Raw genomic sequence first — 24806 nt, 5'->3', positions numbered from 1 at the left:
ATTCCTCTTCGCTCCTGACCAGTCCCTCAGACTGTTGCTCCTGAGTGTAATCTTCTCTCCAAGCATTTTTCCAATGTATTAGGCTAGTAACCTATGATATCCCAGAACACATTGTCTGTAAATGAAATCTAATATTACATTATTAGATTAATGTTACATTATTATAATCATATTGTAATTACAGTTCAATAAAACACTGAGCTCTTTTTAAGATGAACTACTGTCAAACCCTGGTTCTCCAGTCTTTTATTTAAGTAGCTTATGTAAGACTTGAAATTTACTAAGATAAAGTGAAGTCTTGATTCATCATGAGTCTGTTGGCTCATTCCATATTGCCTACAGACATGCCCAAGTCTTCCCTGTCCTGATGAAAGCTTCACTTGATCCTTCTTTTTATACCATCATACTATAGCTCTTCTGTCCTGTGTAACTAATCTGGAAAAGGCTGTTTACAATAGGTGTCTTCACTTTCCTCTAATTCTGTTCTTAACCTCTTACAGTCTAGCTTTCTGACCTTATCTTCCACTGGAACTGGATCTCTTAGTTGCCAAATTCAATGGCCTTTTCTTAGTCCTAATTCTCTTCTATGTGTCAGTAGCCTTTGACATTGTTGATTATTCTCTCTATATGCATTGGTGTCTCTTGTTTGTGGTCCCTGAAGAAATGACTGTTTTTATTGTGTTATGGGCTATAGAGGACTATTTCTGCTTTTTCACATTTGTTTGTAGTATCCCTATGCTCTAATGCATGTTTTTGTTTTTGTAAAAGTTCTATGTAGTATTAAGAAGTATGTATATACTTTTGCTGTCCCATTTAGAAAATGCTGTCCTTTTTTAAGCACTTAATTTTTCCCCAGTTACATGTAAGCAACAATTTTTAATATTTGTTTCTAAAACTTTGAATTCCAAATTCTCTCCCTTGCTCTCTCCCTACCCCACTCATTGAGAAGGTAAGCAATTCCATCTGTGTAGTCATGTAAAACATATCCATAATAGTTATTACAAGTCTTTTAACTCTAGTTTTTCCAGCTGTTTATTCAGTTTCATATTTTCCTTTTTGCTGTCTTTCTGTTAGACTAATCTAAAACACAGAGAAATGTTGAAATCTCCTGTCACTATTGTGTTACTATGTCTTCTTGTAGTTCACTTAATATTTCCTTTATGAATTTGGATGCTAAGGCATTCAGAGCATATAATTTTATTACTAATATTGATTTGTTGTCTGTAATTCTTTTCACCATGTTATTTTCTTGTTTATGCCTTTTTATTTTTTTGAACGTTTGTTTTGCTTTGTTAGATAGCATGATTGTAACAGCTCTTGCTATACTGGATTCACTTGAAGGATAATATATTTTTTCTGTCCCTTCAGTTTTATTTTAGCATGTCTTTTTAAAAATGTGCTTCTTTGGGGCAGCAGGTTATAGAGTTTTGTTTTCTTATCCAATTTATCACTCTTTCATTTTATTGGATTGTTTAGTCCATTCACATTTAAAGTTGTGAGAGTTATATTTCTATTTTCTTCCATTTGTCTCCAGTGTTGGGGTTTTTTTTACAAGTGATGACTTTTTTTCTTCTAGTATAAACATGTTGATGTGTTCCTTCAACTGTTTTAGCTTATTCTCTTTTAGGGTGGTCCTGTTCCTGTTGATTCTCTTCTGCTCACCTTTGATTTCCCCTCTCGTTTGTTTTTCTTCCCTTGATTTTATGATCCCTGTAGAGAGATTTAGCAGTCATCTGCATAAGCAGATGAACTCTGGAGATGTAGGTTAGTTATATATATATTTAGGAGTCATATGCATAAAATTGATAGCTGATTTCCTGGAACCTGATGAGATCACTGAAAGGATGTATAAGGAATAAAGAGTGGAGTACAGGACAAAAGTTGCAGCATGCTCATGCTCTTACCTGGATGAGGTCACAGTGTGGAGGAAGATTATGGTTTTATAAAAGAATGGCAGAGGGAAAGGTGAAAAGCCAATAGATTATGTTTAGCTAAGGGAATTCTTGAATTCTTCAACATAGAAGGTAGCATATTGATGGCAAGATTGAGGGTATGACAATTTTTGCGTGTGGATCGGGCTGGGGAGAGGACTAGGTCATGGGAAGTGAGTAGGTTGAGGGACTGAGTGGTTAAGGTATTTAAAAAAGAATATCTATATATTGAAGTCCCTCACTATGAGGATAGGAGTTGGAGAGGGAAAAAAAAAATGTGAGCCATGTACTGAATTCATTGATGAAGTTAGTGACCTGGAAGCTTATAGACAGTCATTATCAGGGTTTTGATGAGGTAGTAGATGTGAATAGCATGAGAGGTTATTGAGTGATTTAAGTAGGAGGAGAAGGAAGTGGCAACGTGGAGCAAGGAGTATTTCCACTCCCCCACCTCAGTTAATGAGCAAGGGGAATTAGTAAGGAAACCAGTACTAGAAAAGATAGCTAGGAAGTTTTAGTAATAGCTAGTGGATAGAAGGAAATAAAAAATAGAAAGGGGACCCATTCCAAATAATTAAAAAATGTATAAAATATCTGAAAATTTACCTATTAATACGAATGAAATACTTGCATAGATTGAATTGTAGAGTACTCAAAGAAATAAAGTACAGCTTAAATAACTGGAGGAATATTTCTCATTCTTGGCTAGACCATGTTAACATAATAAAAATGACAGTGTTACTACATTTAGTTTACACTTCTAATGTTGTACCAATCTAATTTCCACAAAGATTCTTTATAGAACTTGATCACATAATAAAAAAATTCATTTTAAAAGACAAAAATTCTAGAATATCAAGAGAAATAATGAAAAGAAATAAGGATGAAGGGGGAGTAGCACTTCAGACCTCAAACTGTATTATAAAATAGCAGTCATCCATACAAACTGTCTGGTATTGTTTAAAGGATAGAGAGATCTGTCAAGGGGAAGGAGGCTGCAGGGTATAATAGATGGATAGTTTTCAGATAAAAAGTTCACAGTCATTTGAAAGTGATTTGGCTGTCTAAACTAGAAAACAAAATAGATGACAAATATGGATTGCTCAGATTTTTTTTTCATTTGGATGGCTATCACATTGAGTTAGGCCAATAGTAAATATATCTTGAATGAGTGATACAGATGGACAGTGAGCTAGGGCTATATTTGAATAGGAGAAAGAGATCTATTTAGATTGCTTTTGGAAAATCAGACTGAATAGAATGTTAAAGTGAAGTAATTTATTCTCATGGGAATACTAAAATTCAAAGATGCCTAAATTTCCAATAATTTATAGTTTTATTTTTGTCCTGTAGATTCACAGTTTTCTTATTGAAAATAATTTTAAAATAGTTCAGCCAACTTCTGCCCCCAGACTGAAGATTTTTTTGTATATTGTTCATTTCTTTTTAAGTGATTCTAGTTTTATTAAATCTCTCACTAGTTTCTTTGACCTAATCTGATAAGATTTCTGGGTTTTTTTCTGTCAGTTTAAGTATTTGTCAAATTACTTCTAATTCATTTAGTCAGGAACAGTTTGCTAGAGTAAAAAAGCATTTTTGAACAGTAGATTTTTATCTGTTGAGGAGTAATCATTGAGAATGTTTTGTTATAGGCTTGTAGTTAGGCTATATCTATCTTTTTTTTTTTTAATACCAAAAAGAAAGTCTAATGAATATGGTAACTTTAGTGATGCTAAATAGGAATTTTTAATAATAAGTAGTCCTTAGTGGACTGTTAAGAGGGTAATTTGGAATAAATTAACAAAATAAGACTGATTTATTTCTGCAGATCAGCTCCTTTATATTCCTAGTACTGTGTAAAATGAACAGAATAAAGGTAGAAAATGGCAATTTTTAGGTAATATGCACTACTATATGGCACAAAACTGATGAAAAAATTTGAAGAGGAAAATTACCCATCTCTTTAAGAGGGTAGTGAAACTTATGAAAGCAGTAAATCATCTAAAACCTTATGTTCCATTTGGTTTACTTTAAACCAGACAAATAGGAAATGGGAGGAGATTAGGCGAATATCTAATAATAATAATTGTATAGTGAGGATTTTAAAAGCATTTTATTGCTTGCAAAGTACTTTGTATACATGTTATTTCATTTGGTCTATTTATGAATTTTGTAATAACAGTAGAAACTATTTCTGCTGGGGCCTGCTGGGTCTCTTATTAGCTTATGATTTTAGATTAAATCACTTAGTCTCACAGAATCTTAGTCTCCACATCTGAAAAATGGAGATCTGATTATGACTGTGAAACTCCTAGTACTGTTGTAAGAATGAATTTTATTGGGATAGTCCTGCCTCTCCCAGGTACTCTGTCAGTTCAGGTTTGATGCTGGAACAAAATGAAGAACATGTAGTTCATTCAGTAGTTAACAGAAAGAGGTTTGCTAAGCTTTGACATCAAAAGAATTTTCAACAATTTAGGTCCAACACTTAGGTCAGGTAGATAATGATTCTTCCTCTTGTCTCCATTTAGATACACGTCTTGTCAGTAGGGCAGGGTGTGAAGATTCAAGAGGGAATGGGAGCTCTGCCAAGTCAGAAGGGCCCTGACTCCATGTGGGTGGGCCTTTTTGTGCCTTTAGGGGAACAGGAAGACTGTTCAGTTAGAGATTTCCTGGAAGCTGTCAAAGGAGGCATAGCTTGAGCGTTGGCCATCTGGCCAATCAAATCCCAGGAACAGTCTTGTTTCCTTTTAGGGAAAAACTAGCTTAGTCTTTGTTGTGGGAGGAGGGAACAACCCTGGCAGATATTCTTCCTATCACTCCTTGTGTAAAATTTTAAAGAACTGTATAAAAGTGAGCTATTATTAAACTACTGGAGGTCTCCAGTATAATTTAGTGGTATGTCCTAGTGCTACATCTTTAGCCCTGTTATCCTGTAAATGATTTGCTTGAAGGCATAGATGGGATGCTTATTGATTCACAAAATTGTGATCAAGAAAATTTTCTTCCTCATTCTATATTTCAAAAACTCCTTTAAAACCCCTAAACCTTCATCTTTGGTGCTAGTTTTTGCCAAGAGTAAAATTCTTGTGCTCATCCTATCCTCTCCCATCAGAAGCATATTCCTTCTGTATTTGGTTAATCTGCTTTATCTACATTATACCTGAATTTCCTTTTGTGTTAACGATCAGGGCCACTGAAGTATTTTATGGGAAGGTTAAATGGGTCTGAAGAGTGTCCTACTTCTGACTTCAGGGTTAAGAAATGGATCACATAAAGAAGGTAGAAAATTTAATGTTAATAATATTTTCCTAATAGAAAATTTCAAAGGAAAAGGATACAGGCTGGGGGAGAAATGGGCATTTTTGGGGTATACTTGTTTGTTAGACTGAGAAAGATTGGACCAGAAAAGGCTATTCCAGACTCTTATATGTCTGATGGCAGAGATTGCTACTGATGGGAACATTAAGATATCCTAAAGGAAGTATCATTTCATTTGGTCATTAAAGGGTTAGTAGAAATTTAGTTTAGCAAGTTAAAAATGTAGGAAAGAGGATGTTTTAGCCATAGGAAGGCACATGAGCAGAAGAATAAAAAGGAACAGTGTCTGTTATTAAAGGAACAACATTTAGTTCATTTCTGCTGGAGACTTGGAGCATGAAGAAAGCAGTATGATAAAATGTTGGGGGTAGGGTGGTGTCACATTATGGTGGTCCTTGAATTTCACACTGAGGAGTTTGAACTTTATTTGGTAGGCATTAGAAACCCACTAAAGTTTTTTGAAAAGGCTTTGGTACTAATATGAAACATGATTTTGAAAGATTAGAGGTTCACTGTGTGAAAAGATAAGAAACTATTCCAGAAAGTTGATAATAAGTACTAGATAGTAGTAGTGAGATTAGGATATTGAGGACTGATGGCTAGAGACATTGTGGAGGGAGCATCAGCAGTACTTCATTATAGATTGTGTATGAGATGGAGCAGAAAATAACCCATTGGGAGACTGGGTGAATGTGTACCTTTATATAAATCCTGAACTGGGGTAAATATTTATGGGGGAGATAATATTCATCTTGGATATGTTGAAAATAAAGTACTGATTGGAAATGCATATTGAAATGTTTGGAGAGGCAGTTGAGTGGTTAGGGCTGAAAATACAGATTGGGAAGTCATCTGATAAGAAATTTGAGTGATTGAATTGTCTGAGTTCAGATTGAGGTTAGAGGATTGTTTCTGATCTGATACCTGGCACAGAACTGGGTCTTACAGCCACAACTTCTTGTTTGGAGGGTTTTGATTTTCTTTGTCACTAAAGGAAACATTTTTTAAAATCTCAGAGATGTGCACAGCTGTCTCCCTGAGAGAGCAAGAAGTCAACTTCATCTCTCTACCCCTTAGACAGTGGGATATATGAGTTTCTATTTCATGCTACCTAGGAAGAAATGAAGATTTGGGATGATTTGCCAAAAGCCTAAAGAGTTCAGAAATTCCTTCCACTGGAAGTTCCCCATTGTTCTGAGGCTCTCACTGATGCATAACAGTGGAGGAGAATCTAAGGACCTGGGTTCTGGTTCCAACTCTAATTTACTGCCTGGTGGGCATAAAGGTGAGGAAGCTGCAGTCTCAAGGTCACATGTGGCCTTCTAGGTCCTTGGTACGGTCTTTTGACTGAGTCCAAGTTTTACAGAACAAATCCTTTGGATTTGTTGAAGACCACATGTGGCCTTCAGGCCATGGGTTCCCTACCTGTGCCTGAGGCAAATCACCTTTTCTGATTAGGTCTCTCTTCCCCTCATCTGGAAAATGAAGAAGTTGGACTATAGTGACTTCAAAGGTCTCTTACGGTTTTAAGTCTATGAACCATTGTTCATTCCCTTACTTTTTCTTTTCTCCATTCTCTTATCCATTAGCTCTTTTCTTTTTACATATATGTTGATCTCTCCCATTTTTAAAAAATATTCATTGGATTCCAACTCAACCTATCTTTATATATCTCTTCTCTCATTCACAGCAAGAATTATCTGCACCAATTGCCTCCATCTCCTTGCATTTACTTCTTCATACCTTATAAACTTGTTTCCCCCCCAACATTCAACTGAAACTTCCTTCTCTAAAGTTACCAGTGATCTTATATCTGCTAAATCCAGTGGCCTCTTAGTAGTTTTTGTGACACTACCCTCTTCTAATTCTGCTTCTGCACATCTGCTTCTTGTGGGTGTCCTTTGTTAAATCATTCTCCATTGTTCACTCCTTCTATGTGGTTACACGTAGGAGCATTGTCTTGGCCCTCTTTGCTTTTTAAATTCTTTCTTGATTGTGTCAGTTCTTATGGGCTTAATAATCATTTCTATGCAGAATAATTTTAAAAAACTACCGATTCTGTCCTTTATATCACCAATTGACTATTGAACATTTCTAACTGAATGTCTTGTAGGTTTCCCAAATTCAAAGTGTTGAAAACATAACTCTATGTATTTCCCCCTGCATTGCTTTATTTCTGTCTTTCATTCCTCACTTTGACTCAGTCATCTCCTGCAATGGTAATTTAAATGGAGAGATCTTTCCCATTCATTAATAGTCCCGTGTGACCTGCCGGGGTCACATGGAAGTCTGTGGGGAAGAGTTTGCTGAATGGGTAGAACAAGAAGAGGCAGAGCTGGAGCAGAGCTGAGAGGAAGTCAGTCAGAGAGCAGTCAGAGCTAGGAAGGATGCAGGCTGCTGGATAGTGTGAGTGATTTCGTGTTTGTTTGTGACTTTGTTGAAGTGAGCTTGCTTGTGATTTGTCTAATGGAACTGGTTTGTGGGAAACCTGGTGGGGAGAAGGCTTGGGGATGGTGTTGTCCTCTGCATTGTTATTGTGTATGGATTTTTGTTACTATGATGGATTTGGCTTGCTGGTGTCTGAATAAATGTTTTGGCTCTGTCTTGCATGTGGAGAGTCTGTTGTATTTCATGATTCAGAATTGCTCCAGAATATTCGCATTGGTGCTACATCTCCCGTACCCATTACCTACTTAACATTGTTTGTATAGCCATTCATTTATAACTATTCATAATTATTTTGATTCTTGCAATAGATTCCTAATTAGTCTACTTGCTTCATGCTACCCTCTCCCCATGCATATTCTCTATATATCTTCAAAAATTGTATTCCTAAACTGAAGGTCTGACCTCATTGTTATCCTCAAGAAACTTCATTAACACTCTATTGCCCCTTAAAATAATATACAAACTTTTCTTTCAGTATTTAAACTCTTTCAGAGACTGACTTCAGTTTATTTTTCTGGATGAATTTCACAATGTTTTCCTCACTTACATTAGATTTCATCTAACCCAGTCTATTTGCTCTTCCCTATACATGATATTCCATCTCCTGACCCCATGTTGTTTATTGTAGCTGTCAACTATGACTATAATGTGTTATCTGCAATGTAGAATTTCTGGTTCCCTTCTGGGCTCAGCTTAAAGTATGACCTCCTAATCATGGTTCTTCATTATTCTCTCACTTTTTAGCCTTTTTTCCATCACATCCTTCAGATTACTTTGCATTTGCTTTGTGTGTATTTTGTTTTTCCTTGATATGTTTTGCTTTTCTTTGAAATATAAGTTATTTGAGTGAGGGGATTGTTTATCTTTCTCTTTATATCCCTTACATCAATGGTTATAGAATTGAATTATATCTCTACAGTCTGGACCTGAATCAGATAAGAGGAAACTTGACAAACATAAATATACTGTTTTATACTTGAGTATTAAAAATGTGTACAAAGAAATGGGGAGTGCATAAGTACTTGGACAACAGTTTTTTTAATAGTCCTGGGAGTTTTAGTGTGATGCAAACTTGCTGTGAATCAGTGGTATAAAATGGAAATCAAGAAAGCTAATAGAATTTGTGTCTGCAGTAAAAGAAGTGTAATATTAGAATAAGGGAAGTGATAAGATTACTGTACCCTAGAGTAGTGTGTTTGGTTGGTTCTGAATATTATCATAGAATTAACCTTTCCAAACTGGAGCACATCTAGAGGAGGATAAAAGGGATGGTGAAGGGACTTTAAGCCCTAAGCTGCTACAAGTTGATAAACTATACCATATGAAAATGAATTGAAAAATGTTTTGAAGCTTTATACCCTGGAGAAGAGAAAATGTATTAGAAGAAAATAATTACTGACATCCAATATTTTAAAGGTCTGTGAGTGTATCCTTGACCCTGGAGAGTCGGTAGGAGTTATGGGAAGATAAAATTTTTGATCTTTGTTAAAAAAGAAAACTTTCTAACTCTTTAGATCTGTACAAAAAAGGATTTGTTTGACATTTAAAATAGTGAGTCTTGCCTCTCTCTCATAGCCCCCATTACTCAATGTGTTTAGGCAAATAAATGGTCTTGTTAAAGATACTCTTGAGAGAGTTTATGCTTTTAGGTGTGGGATGGATTAGATAAACTCTAAAATTTCTTTCATTTCTCTAACTATTCCTGCTGTTAAAACTTTGTTCTTATTTTGGAATGAGATAGGTTGGGTGTGGAAGGACTAGGAAATGTAGTCTATATGGCAAGCTCTCCTTTTTTCTTTTTATATGTGTTTTTTCACTAATCTGAAAATTATTGTTAGAGAGCAAGAATTGTTACATTAAATTTATCTCTGAAATTTTTTTAACTGCAGCAGAATTTTCTACCTTTAGTTAACTTTAGCGATTAAATATTTTATTAACTAGCTGAGATTTTATTTTTTTAAATAGATGCTTCTAAAATATTTTTCAAGGCAACTATATTCTGGAAATTATTCTGAGTTGGCTGTGACTTTAAGCAGAGCCTAAAATTACTCTTTTTATAACAGCTATTTGATTTCCTTGTAAATTTGATAGCTATTTGACTAAGTTTTTATGGCCTCAGTAGTAAGCTATCATATATAATTAAGGGAAGTGTTTTTACAAATACTGTAGAATTCCATTTGTCAAATGTTGTTACATATTTTCTGGTATATGAATGATAGAAGCAAAAAAACCCATTCAAAATAACAATTAAAATGTGAGATTTTTTTCCTTTGCAACTGTATTCAATTTAGCATACATTTAACAAGTTCCTGCTGTGTGTCTCACACTTCTAGATGCTGGGAATACAAAAATGAAAAATGTTATATTCCTCGTACTAACACTAGTAGTGTTAATTAGTATTTATTTAGTTTATTTAAATGATACAAATCCATTTCTTAACAGCCTGGTAGCCTATGGTCTTGCATCCTTAGACTTTGTTGTACTACAGAATGCTTATGTTACTGAAATTTGAATATCACTTCTAATACATTGAATAAGATTTTATTACTTGTTTAGTAATATAATTATTTTTGGTTTTCTGTTCAAGTAATATTTAAAATAGTTATGTTAAATGGGATGTAATGCAATCTTTAAATATTTGTTCTCTTGACACTTATTGTTACTTTGATCCATTATTTCATTTATATTTTACTTGATACTGCTATACAAAATTGAGAGAATAACTTTTGTGAAATGGACCTATTGAAAAATATTATTTTTCTAATTTGCCCTTGTGAGTTTTACACTAATTACTAAATTATTGTTTTTTTGTTTTTTATTTTTATTTTTCAGTTTCAATAGTAATGGGAATTCCCACAGTGAAGAGAAAAGTAAAGTCTTACCTTGTAGAAACTCTTCATTCTCTTATTGATAAGTTATCTCCTGAAGAGATGTTGGACTGTATTATAATAGTTTACATAGGAGAGGTAATTATTTAATTTTATATTGTTTTTATATTTTTATGTTGTTTCTGACTTTTTATATCACATTTTAACTTGTGGTGTAGACATTAAAGCCAGGATTGAATATACTTTTATAAACAGTGCTTTAAGTGATATACATTAGGGGTAAGTAATATTTTACTCATGACAGTGTTAAGCAAAACGTTGTGGTTACATTTTCCTCAGCTTCTTCCTCAGCCCGTTTAAGTGGGCTTACCACTTAAACCTATAAATGGTGTTGCTTTCAAGCTTTTTAGGAAGCATTTTTTATGCATTTGCTGTGTGCTAGGCGCTGTGCTGAGCATTTTACACATATCTCATAACAGCCTTTGAGAGGAAGGTGCTATTACAATCCTCATTTTACAGTTAAGGAAACTGGCGTAGACAGAAGTTAAAAGGCATGGCCAGAGTCAAACAGCTAGTTGATATTTGAGACTAAATTTGAACCCAGGTGTCCCTTGACTCCAGGCTCAACTCTCCATCGCATCACCACCTGCCTCTAGGAGGGTAATGCTATAGAGTTTGGAGTTCAGTGAGCTCCAATTTCCTTATCTCATCATGGGGTCCTATCTTTAGAGCTGGAGGTGATTGTACAGGTCACTAAGAAGAGCATCTCACTTTATCAGATTTGGAAACTCAAGCCCAGTGTCACACAGGTAGTAAATGAGGGGCTTGGGCACAGTGACTTCTAAAGTTCTTCTCAGTACTAAATTCTGTACTGCCATCCCTAGGACCTACTTCTTGGCCCTCTTATCTTATTGAAATGTTTGTAGCCTAATATAAGACATATAGCTTGGAATTTGACTGTGCCTTCTTCATTCTCCCTCCCCACCTGACAGAATCCATTCATTGTTATCAAGAAAGGCAGAGAAATAAATATCTTATTTTTGGAGATAACTGTCTTAGTTATCCTTTTTACTTTTCCTCCTTTCAATTTTCTGATAAAGGGAGTTCATACAGTGATAAACCTTTGGCATTTTTTCCTACAAGTTGAGAAAGACTTTTTGAGCAAATTTTTCCTCAGTTGTTTACATTCCTAGAATTTCAATATTTAAACTAGTATGAAGATATATTTTGAACTAAGATATATATATTTTTTAAAAATCTACAAAATTATTTCAGCAATTTAATATTATAAATCTCCAAAATAGATTCTTCCTTGTGGTGCCTCAAATGTGTTAATCTTAACTTAGTTCCTTCATATTCAAATGATTATATAATTGTAAGTAACTAATAAGCATTCATTCTTATTAGCTGCTTTTGATGGTGGTAAAAATTTATTAAGGTTGTATAAGAACTATACTTTCTAAAGCAGTTAATGAATTCAAGTAGGGACATTCAGACCTCTTTGAGTTATATACCCAATAGTGATATGAAGTTAAATGATATGAACAGTTTGGTAACTTTTGGGGTATGGGTTGCAAATAGTTTTCCAGAATGGTCAGACCAATCAATAGCTTCACCAGCAGTGTGTATTGGGTCCATCTTCTCATAACTCCTTCTCAATTGTCATTTTTCTTTTTTCCTCATTTTTGCCAATCTAATGATTGGTAGAACCTCAGAGCTATTTTGATTTGCATTTCTTTACTTAATAATGATTTGGAGTATTTTTATATGGTTGTTGATAACTTTCAGTTTCTCCTTTTGAAAATGGCCTTTCTTACCCTTCGGCCACTTATCTTTTGGGGACTAACTTTTATTTTTATACTTTTGTATAAATGTTTACTTGAATATTACTCTATATTATTAAGTATGAGAGACTTACAAATTAAAAAAAAACTCTGAAGTTTCACCTTAAGGCCAGCAAATTGGCAAAAATGATAAGGCAAAAATAGTGACATTAAGCTGTGTGAGAAGGTAAGACGATTTATATACTGTTTGTGGAGTTGTGATTTAATCCATTCTTTCTGGAAAATAGTTTGAAGTTATGTGATGTCTCTAAAGTCTTCATAGCTTTTGATTCAACCTCCCCACTCAATACTGGGTTATATCGCAAAGTCAAAGAAAGAATATTCCAAAATATTTGTAACAGCAGTTCCATAGTATCAAAACAAACAAACAAACCTGGAAACAAAGTGGATGGCCATAAATTGTGGAATGCCTGAACAAATTGTACAGTGCCATAAGAAATCATGATTATGAGGATTTCAGAGAAATTAGAGGATTTGTATGATCTGATGCAATATAAAATAAGCAGAAGGAAAAGTACAGTATACATGGTCATTAAAATAATGTTAGCAAAAACAATACTTAAAGGCAGCTGAACTCAGAATAAATGTCTTTAGGGAACGTGATAAAAAACATTTCCTTTTCTTCTATGAAGAAGTAAGAAGCACTAAGAGTAGAAGTTGATTTTGATGAAGTGTTTTTCTTTGTTGTAAGGAATTCATTGAGAGGATCTCCATGTTTTACCATAAATTTGCTTTGGAGAGTCTGTCCGGTGTACTAGGACTTCTCTTGCTTTCTCCTGACATTACAAAGAATGAAGCAAATGGACCATTTGCCAGTTATCACTCAACACATGCACCAGTACATTTTTTTTTAATCACACATTTTTCTGATGACATCCTTTACTCTAGTTCTCCTGAAATTTCTTTGTTATGTGTTGCAGCCTGCTGACAGTCAACAAGAACCTTTTTGTAGCCATCTGATTCTTTGGAGTCTTGTAGTCATGCAACAACTCTTGTAGAATATTGGTGTTAAAAAAAATAGACTTTTGTTTCTGAAAGAAGTTCATTAAAAGAACTTTGAAATTTTGGAAAACAATCCAGCCCACTCTTCTTTTTCAGTCTGATTCTGGGCTCAATTTATTATCTGTTTGTATTGTCTAAGATATATGTTCTGAAGGATAGGCTACATAATTTCTTGAAGGAACAGCAAATTGGCCATTTTGTCTAGAACATAGAGTGGGTAAAGGGGAGTAGTGTATAGTTAAGTTTTGCTTAGATTGTGAAGGGCATTAAATATCAAATAAATGCATTTCTATTTTATGCTACAAGCATTAATGGAGCAACTGGAACATCTTGAGTAAGAGTGATGTAGTCAGGCTTATACTTTACAAATATCGGTTTGGCAGCTATGTGCAAGATGGATTAGAAAGGGGAAGGTGGAAGAACAGGATACCCCAGTTTTGAAGCTATTATAGTGGTCCAAGTAAGAGATTATTAAACATTGAACTAAGGTAGTGGTTGTGTGAGTGGAGAGATGGGGATTATTGGAAGATACTTTGGGGGGAGTAGAAGTGACAGACTCAGTACCTAATTAAATGTGACTCTGAAGTTACACACCTGGATGACTAGATGAATATAGTGCCACTCAATAAAAATGAGTTGAGAATAAGGACTAGTTAATGGAAAGGAAGAAAATTTAAAGTATTTGAAACAGTGAAGTGAATTTTTTCCCCCTAAACTTGGTAGTATTAGTTTAGCAGCCTTTCAGGAGTTTTAGCCTCTCAAAAAATGGCAGCAAATAGAGATAACTTTGCTCTGACTTTCAACTTAGCCAGAATACCTGGTATCTTGCTTGTAGAAATTGTTATTACAACACAGGAATTATTGAAAGTAGCCACAGCCAGGCCTCTATCCAAAACATTATTTGATTTCTGAATGGATAGTATTATTCTGCCTCTTTTTTTCCCATGCTGACCTATTGGTGTAAGATGATAAATCAAAAGCCATTGATTTATAAGGCAGACATAGCTTGTGGAGGTCAAGGGGGGGCTACCAGCTTTATCATTCAGATATTTTTTTGGTGACTGTTTTCCATTTTATTTGTTGTTCTTGATGTTCAGTCATTCGGTTGTGTCTGACTCTTCGTGAGCCAGTGGACTATACTATCCATGGGGTTTTCTTGGCAAGTTTATGGAGTGGATTAAGTGGATAAAGACAGACAGATTAAGTGACTTGCCCAGGGTCACACAGTCAAATTTGAATTCAGATCTTCCTGACCAGAGCTCTGTGGCATGGAGCATAGTTACCCTAATTCCATTTTATCACTCATTGATCTTTTTATTTATTTGTTTTTAAGATTTAGATGTCATTATGTTCATAAGGAAAGCAGGAAAACTCCTTTTAATCATCTGATTTTATATTATCTGTGCTAATGCTTCCTGTTCTTGTTGCTGATTGAATAGAAATTCGTATGTAGACAGAGTTGATTAAATATACACGTTACTAGCATGTTTCCACTGCTCTCATCAATCAAGATGCTAAATTAAAATTATCCATGATTTATTTTAGATTCTATTTTCGTCTGATGCTAAAAAGTTCTTTTGCAGTATTTGTTTTTCTTGCATAGGAACTGACCTAAAACTTTCTGGTTTTATTCCTTAAAACATTAAATTAACTTCCTGTGATTTCTTATAGAAAGCATTCATTTAGGAGGTATTATACCATTTATTTTTGTGATGAGCATAATGTTTTTAGCAATTGAAAATTTTCCTTTTGTAAATAAAATTGAGGAACAACCAACACATTAAAAAAATATCTAAACTAAGTTATCCCAGGGGAATAATTCTGAAAAAATGTGCTATGCTCACTCATGTAGTGGATATTCCTGACATTTGCAGCACAAGTCATTATATTTCTTTTCTTTACTGATCAGTGCATAGCATGAACACCTTTACCAAAAAATATAATCAAGTGTAAACAAAATCTATATCTGCAGAAGTGATAGGATCTTATTTTGCATTTCCATTAACTATTCCCAAACCATTAATTGACTTTGGGGGAGTTTCCTATCTAGCATGAAGTAATCTACAAAAATCTCTTTTCCTGACAAATAGGACTGTATAATCTACTGATTAAAATAATAAGGGCAGGAATTGAGTATTACTAATTAAGTATTACTATCATCTTTTATTTGAAAAATTAGTTCTTAAGTGAATAAGTCCTTTGTGATTATGCTGAAATTATTACCCTTTAAGAAACATCAAACGTATTTAAATATTTTTTAAAATTAAATTTAAGCTTTTTATTCAGGCAGTAAGTAAACTGAGCAACAAGCATTTATTAAATATCTACTTTGTTTCAGGCACTGTGCTAGGCACAGTGGGCATATAGAAAAAAAAGAAAATAGTACCTGCTGTGAAGGTGTTTGTTCTATTGGGAGGAAACAACAATACACAAAACGTGTATGTAAATACAAAATACGTATGCAGTAAATACAAGGTAACTTTAAGGGTAGAGGGGACATACTAGGAGTGGGGGAAATTAAGAACAGTCTCGTGTAGCAGGTATTGCTTGAATTGAGCTGTGGAGAAGGCTTCTAGGAAGTAGAAGTGAATAAGGATGGCACTGCCTGCTTTGGTGGGCAGGGGGGTAGCTTATTCAGAGGTACAGGGGTGGGAGATGTAATGCCATATGTGATAGACTGCAAGTAGCCTAGTTTGGCTGGAATCAGGTGATGAAGGCCTTTATAAGTCAAACAGAGAAATATGTATTTGAACTTAGAAGCAATAAGGAACCACTGGAGTCTAAATATGGGAATCACTTAGACCTCTACTTCAGGGCCATCACTTTTGCATTGTGTAAAGTCAGTAAGCTACAAAAATACACTGAGCTTCCATTTATCCAGAATATTTTAGGGAAGGGAATGTTTTGATCACTTGAATATTCTGAAAATAAACTCCATTTATATAAAGCTTTAAGGTTTATAAAGCACCTCCTCACAGCAAACCTATAAGGTAGGTTATAACAAGTGTTATTCCCATTTATACAGAAGAGGAACCCTAGATAAAGTTAAACATCTTACCATAAATTCATACGACTGGCAAGTATTAGAGTAATGATTTTAATTTAGGCATTAAAATCCCAAAGATATTTCCTCTTTATGGTATGCATAGGTTTGTATACATAAATCACACATACATGTACATGTATCCACATAAGTTTACCCAAATGCAAGAATCTGGATAACAGAAAACATCCTTAATACTAAAATTCTATTAAGCCTAATTTATTTTGATGATGCCAAATCATTTTAGTATCTTATAGTGAGTGGAGGATCAACATTACACATATCATTGTGCAAAATTACAAACATATAATGTTGTTGGTGTGGACCGTGTAGGCTATTGCGTTATATTGGACCTAAGAGATACCTTAAATTTTGCTTTGCAGGGAGGGGAGTCAATTAGGGCTAAATGACTTGCCCAGGGTCACACAGCTAGTAAGTATCTGAGGCCAGATTTGAACTTAAGTCCTCCTTACTCCAGACTTGATGCTGTATCCACTTCCTCACTTAGCTTCCCTAGAAGTTGCTTTTTTCAAGAGATAATTGACACTTATTTATTTATTATTTGTCTATTAGCACTTTCTTGCTTGTTGAGGTCATGTTTTACCATGGCTTGAACTATCATCATCATGCACTTGACTCCTAAATCTCTCTCCAAATATTCCTACATTCTCTTTGTTTTTAGACTCACATCACCATTGAGATATTTCCTGCCACTGCTTCTTCCCCCATGCCTTAAACACCTGGACTATTGGACTAGTTATTCATATTCATTTTGACTTTTCTATATGTTACTGGTATGACTCTTTCTCTAAACCACGGAATCATCTTTGATTCTCTCCTCCTATATCTAATTAATCTTCATAATGGTTCCAGCATGTTTTCTCCTCCTTTCCATTTATCTAGCAAACATTTATAAAGTATGCTGATCATTATGCTAGGTACTCAGGGAAAATACACAGTTTAACAAGCAGTTCCTTCCTTTATAAGTGCTTAGCATTTAGCAAGGGAATCCCACACAAAGAAGTAACTATAATACACAGTATGCTTTGATAAGTGAGTTAGAGAGGTGTAAAATAAAATCTAATCCAGTCCAGTACTAAGGCGCTTGCTATGTGTAAGGCATATATGTGTGACGTAAAAGGAAGATTATTGCTAAAGGGGCTGATAAAAGTTGGCTTTACTAATGAGATAGCATTTGAGTTGGACCATTGGTGCCTGATATGTAGTATGCATTTAATAAATAATTTATTGATTGATTTACTCACAAGGCATTATTAATTTCAGGAAGACTATAATAATATAATGTTTTTGGTGATTGCCTCCTAGATCACAACAAAATATTGGTTTATGTGGTACGTTAAATAGAATATCAGCTACTTTTAAGTTGTTTTACCTCACTGTCTGCTGGAAACATTTCATATGTTGAATAATAGGTATTTGTCTTTCTCCCCCTTTCCTTGAATATTAATCATCATTTGGTTTTAGTTTTATGTATGTTAGGAAATGTCGAGATTTCACCTGGCAGCACAAAAACAGGTGAATCAAAGTTTTGAGAATAAATTGAAAATTTTAGGGATCCCCCTTTTTGGTCTTGTCTTTCACTGAAACATATTATATTTGGTGGTCATATCTATTGGCCAGGTCCTTTAATCAACATTCACTCAGTATTGATTATTCAGAGTCCTTTACTTGTTAGTTATTAGATTTTAAAAGGCACCTGTCATATCCATTTAAAGGAAAAAATAATTAATTTTAAAGTTTATATTTATTTTCAGAAGCCTTATTTTGGATCTGACTTTTAACCAGGTTACTGATAATACATGTGGGCAAAAGAAGACGGTAAAATGAAATAGTGAACTCATGCCCCGTTCTAAGAGATTTAGGGAATGATGTGAAGATTCTCTCTGAGTGGGTTGAGAGAAGTGTCTAGAAGTAGTGTCTCATACAATAAAATCATAGTTGCTAAACATAGTTGCTTCTCATACTCATTTATGTATCCATAGTATACAGAATGGCATGAGAAAAATCTCTGGTCCCTGCCTCTATTTCTTCTAAGCAGTAGTTGAAAAGGCAAAGGCACTGCTTAATTCTTATCTTTGGACCCTGAGCTCTGGGCTGCCCTGTTCAGGCTTTGTTCTTTAAAGAATAAATTTATTTTTCAATCAGCAAGCAGTTCAATACCTATTAGATGCCAGATACTTTGTTTCACACTTAAGATGCAAACAAAATATCCCTTTCTTCAAGGAACTTATGTTCTACCAGGAAAGGTAACTTTATTCTTTACATACTTATAAATTGTATCCTAAAAGTCTTAGTGCTGCTTTAAAAGCTATTGAACTTGATGTGCATATTTAATAATAAGTTGTTAAAACCTTGAACTGAATAAAAAAATTTAGAGCACTTTATAAATATGCAGAATAAACATTAAATGGAAGGTTGTTGGAATCAGGAAGGCTTCAAGGGGTTCTGTGAGGTAGAGGTAAGGAGAGCATGCCTTGCACACTTGGGGGATGGGTAGAGCACAGGCAAGGACACTAGGTGCCATATATGAAGAAAAGAAAGCTCAATTTGGGTGGATCATCAAGTGAAACAAGGTGACTAATATGTAATGAAAAAGTGGAGAGATAAATTTGGACCACATTATGAAGGACTTTAAAAACCAGAGAGAGGAATTTATTAGGGAGCCACTGGAGTTCATTGAGTAGCAGAGTAACATGGTCAGATTTGTCTGAGCTTAAGGAAAATCATTTTGGCAGCTGTTTGATTTGGTCTGGAGTGGGGAGAGCCTTGAGGTGAGGAAACCAATTATAAGATCATTGGATTTGTGGTGACTGTCAGAGTAGTGAGGATGGCAGATGAGAGAGATGCTATAGGGATATACAGTGTCACATAGAGAAATGGCGAGATTTGGTAAATGATTGGACATATGTGGTAATAGACAGTAAGGAGTTGAGGATATTGGTAAGGTTATGGTAAAGTTAACATCTTGGGACACTGGAAGGATAGTACCTTTGACAAAAACAGAAGGGTCATGGTGATGGGAGGAGAGGTTGAAAGTTAATGAGTTCTTTTTTGGATATATTACATTTGAGAGGTTGAATATTAAATATTCAACTGGAGATGTTAAATTGTCTTTGGGTGATATGGGAGTGAATGAAGCTCAAGAGACAGATTAGATTTAGATAAATAGGTCTGTGAGTCATCTGCGGGGGATAGAGAGGGGTATGATGGGGAGAGGAAAAGGGAAGGTAAGTCTTCCTTAACTCTAAGATCAGCCAGCTTTCTGTCCACTATGTTATGTTATCTCTCATCTCAATTATATATAGTGATAAATTTGCAAGAACATGAACATGACTAATTTTTTTTTATTTTTCAGACGGATCTAGATTATGTACACAGTGTTGTAGCCATTCTGGAGAAAGAGTAAGTTATTCCTAATTAAAGAATTAGATGACATTTTAATTACCACCTCATTGTACATTGACCTTGTTTATTTAAAGAAAATATAAAATAGCACACCTTTTATGTTCTATCTTTCTTGAAGTTCAAAACATGATGTTAAACTTCATAATATTTATCTGAAGTTACTAGGAAGTAGTTCATATGCCCATGGGACAATCTAGGACACATGTCAAGAAGAGTCTGCAAGTAAGGGATCGTAAGGTTCTTTATGTATTGAACTGCCAGCAACAATTTTTAATTCTAAAAACCATGGTACCTAGAGAATTCCACTTCTTCCCACAATCCCCATATCTTACCCATTCAGATTTTGTCCACTTGCCTTTATAAAGGTACATTGGTATTCAGTAAAACATTTTCAGTTCAGTAAACATTAAGAGCCCACAATGTACCAGGCACTATAAGCACTGGGAATATAAATAAGAAAAAGACAGTCCTTGCACTCAAAGAACTTACAATCTAATAGAGGAGGACAACGCATAGAAGGAAGCAGATGGGACTGGGGGAAGGAATGGTGGAATAGAGGATATTGTAACATTAAGCACCCCAGAATACACAGAAGGGCCTGCTGCACAGGTTCTTAGATCTGCTTTTCTAAAAGGAAAACCACTTTTGAGGGGTCAACAATCTCCTTTAATTACAGAGAAAATACGAGCAGAGAAATAAAGGCCAATAGACAGGGTGTCTAACCATAAGCAATATATACATCACAACAGAGATCAACAGATGGATCCAACTGTCTGACCATTACATACATACATAGTTACCAGAGAGAGAAGCAGCAACATGTGGGTTTTCAAAGCCAAGGGGCTCCTTAACAGCTGCCTTGAGTCTCATCTGGCACATAAACCTTCTTAAAGAGTGAGTCCAAAGCAAAACCTCACCTCAAAGCATACATATACTTTTCAGAGACAGAGGGCATGACCCTCATGACCCATTGCCTCATTAGAAATTGACAAAAGATACCTGAAGCCTATTAATGGACAAGGAAGATCTTTAATTCTAATTAACATCACAGGTTCAAAGTTCTGTGGAATACAAAGCAAGAAGAGCTATTGATGGAAAGTGGATAATTAATGTAATGTAGATGGCTCAGGGGATGGAATGTTTAACCTGCAGTCTGGAAAACCTTAGTTCAAATCCAGCCTCAGACACTCACTAGCTCAGTGACCCTGGAAAAGTCACCTAATTGTTTGCCTCAGTTTTTTCATTTGTCAATTGAGCTTGAGGAGAAAATGGCAAACAGCTCCAGTACCTTTATTAAGAAAACCCCAAATGGGGTCATGGAATTAGACAAGACTGAAAGGACTGAACCAACAATAAGAAATCATGTCCTAGCCCTTTATAAAGGAGAGCTTTGGGATGATTTTAGGTTTCTACTCTCTAGCCCTCTAATCAGAGTAGAGAGGAAGCTGAAGTTTTTGAGGTGTAAAATATCCAAAACTGAGCCATCAACATGATGATGACATATCAGGTGATTGGCTTTTTGGGGGTGGGACATGATGTTCCTAAAGTCCAGAGTAAGCAAAGATTCTGTTACTCATTATTCTTTGACCTAAGCATTTTTCATGACATTATTCTTAAAATTTATCTTAAGGTTTCCATAATTGAATATTTAAGATGTTCAATTTGCTTTTTTTCTTCATCAGAAAAATAATGCTCTTTTGCTTATTGTCATTCTGATGAATGAGGTGGATGAACAAATTCATTTAACATATTTTTTATAATGATTAATGATTTGTTTTCTGTCACATTTAGTAAGAATGGCAGGAAGACAAATAAATCACACTTAAATAACTCAGCTGACCTTTCTTTTGATAGATTTTCTACAGAAATCAATTCTGGTTTGATGGAAATAATATCCCCTCCTGCAACTTATTATCCTGACTTCACAAACTTAAAGAAGACATTTGGAGACTCAAAAGAAAGAGTGAAGTAAGATTTTTAAAAATAACTTGGCTTTTGTTGTTCATAAAATGCCTGAATATAAATTCTCGTATAGCAATGTGGGGGGGCAGGATATTCATATATAGAATAAAAGTAATAACAATGACCAACATTTATAAAGTGTTTCATGCACTTTATATAGGTGTTTCAAAGCTCTTTGAGCCTCTCATTTGAGCCTCACAGCAAGCCTGGAGGTAGGACCTAGAAGTATTTACAGTGTTGATGTCATGGTATAAATTCTTCTGGTCCTGCCCACCTCACTCTGTATCACACCATACTGATCTTCCCAGGTTTTTTTGAAACCATTTTTCTCACAGCAGTAATTTTCCATTATATTCATATGCCATAATTTGTTCAGCTATTACCCATTTGATGGGAACCCCCTTATTTTCCAATTCATTGCCACCATTAAAGAACTGCTATAAATATTTTTGTATATATGGAACCTTTTCTTCTTTCTTTGATCTCATTGGAGAATAGACTTAGTCGTGGTATATTGCTGGGTCAGAGGGTATATACCCATAGTGTCCATTTGGGCATAGTAACAAGTTACTTTTCAGAATAGCTAGATGAATTTACAGTTTTACCCAGTAGTATTCCTGTTTTCCCACAGACCTTTCAACATTTTTTAAAAATCAACTTTGCTGATCTAATGGATGTGAGGTAGAACTTCAGAGCTGCTTTAATTTACATGTTTCTAATCATTAGTGACTGGGAACATTTTTTCATGTGGCTATAAATAGCTTGGATTATTTTCCCTTGTGAACTGACTATTCATATCCTTTGGCCATTTATTAGTTGAGGAAAGGCTTTTGCTCTTAGAAACTTGCTTCTGTTCCTTATATATCTTTGAAATGAGACCTTTTTCAGAAAAACTTGCTGCAAAAATGTTTTCCACGTTAATTCTTTTCCTTCTAATTTACCTTCTTTGGTTTTGTTTGTACAAAACCCTTTTAAATTTTGTTATTAAATCTGTCCATTTTATCTTTTGTAATCCCCTCTATCCCTTGTTTGGTCATAAATCCTTCCTCTCCCATAGATCTAAAAGGAAAATTTATCCTTATTCTTCCATTTGTTTAGAATGGGACCTTTTGTGTCCAGGTCATGTATCCATTTAGAGTTTATCTTGGAACATAGTGTAAGGTACTGATCTCACCCTGATTTCTGACAGATTGCTGTCTACTTTTCCCAGCAGTTTGTCAAGTAGTGAGTCCTTACCACAGTAGTCATGATCTTTGGGTTTGTCAAATACTTTGGGTTTGTATTTTCTTCTGTATATTGTATACCTAATCTGTCACTGATATACTTTTCTGTTTTTTAACTAGTACCTAATTATTTTGATGATTACTGTTTTGAGGTGTGATTTGAGATTTTATACTGCTCGCCCACTTCCTTCCCCCTTTTTTTTCATTATTTCCCTTGGGATTCTTAACTTTTTTTGTTCTTCTAGTTGAATTTTTATTTTTTTTATTTCTATAAAGTAATCACCTAAAGATTATGTTAACAGATGTTTATCTTTCTTAACTATACACATCCCAGACTGAGTATTTTGGGGGCATGATTTGGAATCCTTCCCCTCTCCTCCCAAAGCTTGTACCAGTCGTATAGATATGTAGATTACTGTGAAACCTCATACTTGTACATGATGAATACTCTGTTCAAGAAAAGAGTCTCAAAATACTGGATTTGAGCATTGATTAGCGTTTCAGAAAATGGAATTGACTCTATCTTAACAGGTAGGAAATTACTGATCACCACTGTTCCAGTCATACCAGAATCAACTGTGTAGGCAAATCATTAACTTATAGAGCAACAATCAAAGTAAACACCAAATCTGAAAAAAAGATAAAGATGAGAACACATGGAGTATAGTGAAAGCATCTCTAATCAGACCTTTTTTAACTAGTTGTAGACTCAGAAAAATGGAAATTTCACAAAAGTTAAATATGTTGATTATCGTTATCTGTTAAAGTTTAACTCATGAAAGAAATCAGTCCTGAAAGTGAGAAAACTAATAGAGCTCCCAAGTCCCACCAGCCTATAAATGCAGAAGAGGATGAGGGAAGCAGGGTCAAGCACCTCAATATCTGAGGTGACGTGAAAAATTGGAGATAACTCAATTGAAAAGGCATTCAAGGATCAGTTTTCAAGATGTCTTGTTTCATTAAAATTCATTAAAATCCCAGTGACTATAGGTGCATTTAATACTGTTGCACCTTCCCTCCTGTTCTCCTTCTATACCTGCAACCAAGAAGACACCAGTAACTATTAACTGATATGCCAAATTTCTCATCTATACAAAATCTTTGAGAATAATCAGTATGTGTATCAAGAGTATCCTTCATGAAAATATGAGAAGGTGATAAGATTTTGTAAATGGTTTTCTTTAATAAATCACATTCTTCTAGTTATACAGCTATCTGAGAACTAGAGAAAATACTAATATTCAATTATATTTAGAATCAAATGCTTTAAAAATCAAAATGATGTAAAGTGTGATATTATGAAATAGTAATCCTATTTGGTAACTGGTTACAAAGTAGACAAGTATATTAGTGGAGTAGACTAGATGAGACAAGAAAGACTTAGAAACTGATGAACATAGTAGCCGAGTGTCTGACAAGTACAAGAACGCAAAGTTTTGGAGAAAGGGCTCCTTCTTTACAGAAGAATTGCTGGGAAAAATGGAAGGTAGCTTGGTAGTACATAGGTTTAGATTAGTGTCTTAAATACGAAACTCCAAAAGGATTTCTCCTAATTATAGAAGGGTGTACCATTTAAAAAAATAAGGAAGTAGCTTTTACAACTGTACTTGGGGCAAGAGTTCATAACCAAAGGACATAGAAAGTATTATAAAAGAAAAAATCAGATAATTTCAGTTACATATAATTTTTACAGCTTTGGCAAGAGCAAAATTAGGGCAGGTAGAATAAGAGAAGCTGTTAAATGGGAGAAAGTCTTTGCAGCACTTATTGCTGGCCTC

The 24806-nt window shown here is 34.7% G+C and overlaps 1 protein-coding gene across 3 annotated transcripts in view; it reads left to right on the top strand.

Moving 5' to 3' along the window:
• The window catches only part of MGAT4A (alpha-1,3-mannosyl-glycoprotein 4-beta-N-acetylglucosaminyltransferase A), a 151948-nt gene that overhangs the window by 88897 nt on the left and 38245 nt on the right, over nt 1-24806 (top strand). For all 3 annotated transcript variants that reach the window (XM_072614605.1, XM_072614606.1, XM_072614607.1), the window contains 3 exons: nt 10533-10666; nt 19794-19840; nt 21698-21811. In XM_072614605.1, the coding sequence (XP_072470706.1) occupies nt 10533-10666; nt 19794-19840; nt 21698-21811 (295 nt within the window). The remainder of the gene's footprint in view (nt 1-10532; nt 10667-19793; nt 19841-21697; nt 21812-24806) is intronic.

This window comes from Notamacropus eugenii, chromosome 5, assembly GCF_028372415.1.
Source record: "Notamacropus eugenii isolate mMacEug1 chromosome 5, mMacEug1.pri_v2, whole genome shotgun sequence".
In the NCBI taxonomy this organism is placed as follows: domain Eukaryota; kingdom Metazoa; phylum Chordata; class Mammalia; order Diprotodontia; family Macropodidae; genus Notamacropus; species Notamacropus eugenii.
Note: the sequence above shows the minus strand (reverse complement) of the source record. Positions and strands in the feature narration are given on the sequence as shown.